The following is a 4,391-nucleotide window of genomic DNA, read 5'->3' as shown; positions in this document are numbered from 1 at the left end:
TACTACTACTACTACTACTACTACTACTACTACTACTACTACTACTACTGTACTACTACTACTACTACTACTACTACTACTGCTACTACTACTACTACTACTACTACTACTACTACTACTACTACTACTACTACTACTACTACTCACCCTCTTGCGCCATCTCCGTCTCTCCCTCCTACTCCACAACTTGAGATATCTTGAAAATAGATAATCGTAGAATCTCTTCCAAAAACGAATGTGATAAAAACACATGTAGAATTAAGTACATAAACAAAACAAAAAAAAATTTAAAAAATAAAAACAAAACAAAACAAAACACCAGAGATAAAGCTTCATAACCCTTTAGTCTGATGGATATTCTTAATTATACATGTTTTCTTAATTTTACTTACGTAAAGTTGTTGTTGTAAAGAATTGTAAAAAGGTCATCTCCAGCTGGCTGTAGAAACGGAGCTCTCCATCCCCGAATTTCCCACTCAGGAATATTGGCTTTGTCAGCAATATTACGACGTTGATTCAAGACCTAGTTTTTTCAAGAGTAAACATTTAACAACAGAATCAAAATAACAACAACAAATTAAAAACCGTATTATCCTACCACTCTATAGTAACGAGTAATGAAATAACGTTCACAAAAACTATTTGTGACGCCAGATTGTTGAACATTAAACTTAATCAAATTAACTAAAATCGATTATGGGTGAAGTCGAGATTTTATTTTTCTGACAGCCCCTGCTCCCTGTCCACCCAGGAGTAATTGGGTTGCCGGGTCACTATCCAAAGGGTGACAAACAATTGTTATTATCCGTTTCACGCTATAGAAACCGGGATAAGTTTCGGCTCCATGAGCCTCATGGCTCTGAAGCACACTTTTTAAAAATTCCCTCCAGAACTTATTAAATTTGGCAGAGGGCAAGCAGTGTCATTTAGATATTATCTTAAAATGTCTTTCAATCGGGAATAGCAAAATCAGAAACTTTTGAGGAGTAGAGTTTTGTGATTTCTTTCAATCTTGCCTTTTTAAATTCGAATTTTTTTCCCCCAGTATAGAAGCTCGAGTGACGATACTGAATACTTCCGGAATTCCAACAAGCAAGCGTGTAAAGAACGTTTAAGCAAGATCGGATTGTTTATTCAGTCCACGTGTACACAATAATAATTTGATTTGGTTACACCAGAGACACTATGGGGAAAGAAAATCCCCCGAAGTTCTTATGGTAACATATATCCTTTCCACCCAGACAAAGTCATCGTTTGTTAAAATGTAATATGTGACTCATGCGTCAATGCGGTATTATGTCGGGATGAAGAAACAGAGAAAATTATTGACTCTAAATTTAAGATAAAGAGAATAATAATTGCAAAACGTGACTTTGTCCTAGTTAAAGAAACTGTCTTCATTCCTCGACCTAGAACATTATCTGTGTAACATAATGTTATAGGCTGGAGTTTGTGTTCAATTATAAGCCCGCGGTTCACCTCTGCCTAATATTGATTTTGATAAATATTAAGAACATGACTCACACTAGGTGTATTTATTAGCAGTTATTAGTTATTACTAATAACGGAAAGATATGATAAGCTTGATTTAGCATTTTAATTTTAATAAACAATATTTTTCGTCTGTTTGAGAATATTTCCATCACAAAAATTAACCTACAGCAATTTCGGTTATCAGATCTGCAAATGAATACACGCCGGACTCACCTCTTGTCCAATTTCCTGCTCATTAGCATCTGTCCACCACTTCCGGGGCAACTTATGTGTGACACTATGGTCACCTATCTCCATTCCACGAGCATGGAGCTTGCTCACCATACAGTAGTCGGTGAACTCATTGGATACGAAGAATGTAGCGGTTTGGGGACAGCCATTTGGATTTTTACGACGTCCATCAGGAGGAAATAATCTATGAAAAAGAAGAGGGATCATGAATGCTCTTACCCTCTGCTCCTTTCGGAGCATTAATAGAAACAACTGTAATCTCTATGACTCCCTTTTTTTCTACGCTGACCCATTGTAGAATCTTGACCCCATCTCCCCCCGAAGTCTCCGTGCTTCGGAGTTTTTATTGCGTATTCCACCTCAAACTGAAAGATAACTTCATTTGGGTGCTACGTTATACCGGAAACGACCGGAAACAAGTGGAAACGACAAAACGACGACGGTTATGGAAAATTGGGAGCAGCGGGGAGTGAACCAGAGACTTTGGTCGGCTTCGTCGGGTTTTGGCAGGTTTCGTAAAAATCTCGTTTTGTGTCTTGGAGCGTGATATCCGGCTGATGGCGGATGTTGTGAGCATTTTAGCTCAGCGCATATCATCAATACACAATCTTCTTTCTGGTCATTTCTGGTAATTTCCTCTTGTTTCCCCACTGGTATCCATCTCCCATACTCCCAGGTTCATTTCCCTCTGATATCCTCCCCTCATAGGCCCAGGTTTACTTCCCACTGGTGCACACTTCTCGGAGTCCCTGTTTCACTCCCCATTGCTGCCAACTTTCCATAACCGTTGTCGCTTGTTTCCGGTCGTATTACGTAGCACCCCTTCAGTTGAATATTTTGATATTCATGTGATTTATCACCTAGAAACAGTTTTATGTCAGGACGCGCTAGAAGCGAAATAGAGATTTGAAATATTAGTTTTGTTTATTTAAGAAAGTAAGATCATTCTCCCCAATGAAAACATTTAAGTTTACTCAAGTCGCATAATATCAACTCCAATTCTACTATCTAAATCACCCCTTAACTCCATCACGAGAGAATAATCTGTGAACTATTCTTTAATTTCAAGAGCTATTGACACCATGCCCAAGATAATCAGATTGTTGTAAATAAGTCAACAGCTACACTGGACTGAATGAAAACTTTTTAAAATGACATAAAGATAATTTAAAAAGTTACGATTATGTCAATTCATTAACATTTAAATTTTTTTTTGGGTCCAATTATTGTAAAAAAAAATTTTTTAAAGAGTTTTATACCTAAAGATCAGACATCTTTAGATTAAAAAGGTTTTCTTAATTAATAATAAGTTTAAAAAAAAACAATTTTGTGTGCATACTGTGCTTCGGCGTGGAAATACTCAGATCATTTTGTTTTTACTGACCTGAGATAGAAGTCCCAATTGTCCCAGTTGACGGCATCATCAAATGCGAGAAGAACCATCTGAGGAGTGTCAGCAGAACGGAGTCCTCCAGGAATGCTATGACCTGGACATCGACATGCGGGAGGACGACATGTATGACGCGTGCAACTTTTCTGTTGTTGTTGCTGCTGCTGTTGTTGTTGTTCACTCCATGTTGTTAAGCAGCACAAGACCAATACAACAAAGAGGCACAAATAGCATTTCCGCACCGGAAGCGTTGTTTTCATCTTACGGTAGGAAAAGTAGGTATATAGGGATGTTCAAACCACTATTTAATCTAATTTGCTTGGAAGCTTTGGAAGATAATGACCAAGAGAACCTGTAGATAACACTTAACAGTCAAACTGGTATTATTCCTGGAGTTCCCTACTTAACTAATTCATCACTCATCATATTCAGTACCTTCATATCAAGTAACTACACAATCCGCGTACAATCGAAGACTTCTTGGCCTGAGTCCGACATTCCAAAAGGGTAATCACCAAAAACTTGTTCCCTTCAAAAATAAATTCAGTAAAAAAGTTTGGTTATGATGTTGAAGATCCGTCAATATTTATTATTTGAATGCTTCGATTCATGCATTAAATACGAAGCTTACTTGAGTATTCAGAAAAGACTCATCTAGATTGCCGTTTGAGTAAGATTGATCAACACAAATAATTCATGTATATCTAGTATGGTCGTGTAATTAATATCAGATGGATAAAACAGACAGGACAAGTTCTCCCTACCAAGTTACTAATTTCTCTTGTCTGAAAGCCATGAACCTATAAAACCTTAGTTAATCAACCTAACAACAATAATTACTGGCGTGAAGTAAACTTCACCTAACTGTTCTCCACACTGATCTTCTGAGGGCTTTTCAACCGACAGAAAATCCGAACAAAAATAAGTATGTTTTTCTTTTCAAAAGAGGAGCTTAGATAAACAAACATGCTTGGTTTGTGTGGAGACAAGGGCTATAAGCGACATGCAGCGGATTCACTTATGTACGGATCAAGCTTGAAGAATCACATTTGACAAACAAAAATTGTAGGTTTGGCCTCGTTGTAAACCGTTTAAATTGTGTTCGATACTGTTTAAACAAAGATTAACTCGTCACTGCATCTCTCAACGAATGTAGGTTTCTGTCCGTCCTCCCCAATTATTATTTTTTTAATTGTTCGTTTTAGGAGTTGGGCGTCCGCTAAAATAATACTTTTTTTGGTCAATACACAGGAAAAGATAAAAGTGTTTTAGTCAA

The 4,391-nt window shown here is 37.2% G+C and overlaps 1 protein-coding gene across 1 annotated transcript in view; it reads right to left on the bottom strand.

Annotated features, from left to right (window-relative positions):
* The window catches only part of LOC144966702 (chitin deacetylase 8-like), a 6,614-nt gene extending 2,637 nt beyond the window's left edge, over window positions 1-3,977 (bottom strand). The window contains exons 1-3 of the mRNA XM_078903467.1: window positions 3,110-3,977; window positions 1,708-1,909; window positions 393-523 (exon numbers count right to left, since the gene is read on the bottom strand). Of these exons, the coding sequence (XP_078759593.1) occupies window positions 393-523; window positions 1,708-1,909; window positions 3,110-3,375 (599 nt within the window). The 5' untranslated portion in view covers window positions 3,376-3,977. The remainder of the gene's footprint in view (window positions 1-392; window positions 524-1,707; window positions 1,910-3,109) is intronic.
* Window positions 3,978-4,391: the final 414 nt, after the last annotated feature.

Source organism: Berghia stephanieae, chromosome 2 (genome assembly GCF_034508935.2).
Source record: "Berghia stephanieae isolate SIO BIC M18660-M18661 chromosome 2, UCSD_Bste_1.3, whole genome shotgun sequence".
In the NCBI taxonomy this organism is placed as follows: Eukaryota; Metazoa; Mollusca; class Gastropoda; order Nudibranchia; family Aeolidiidae; genus Berghia; species Berghia stephanieae.
Note: the sequence above shows the minus strand (reverse complement) of the source record. Positions and strands in the feature narration are given on the sequence as shown.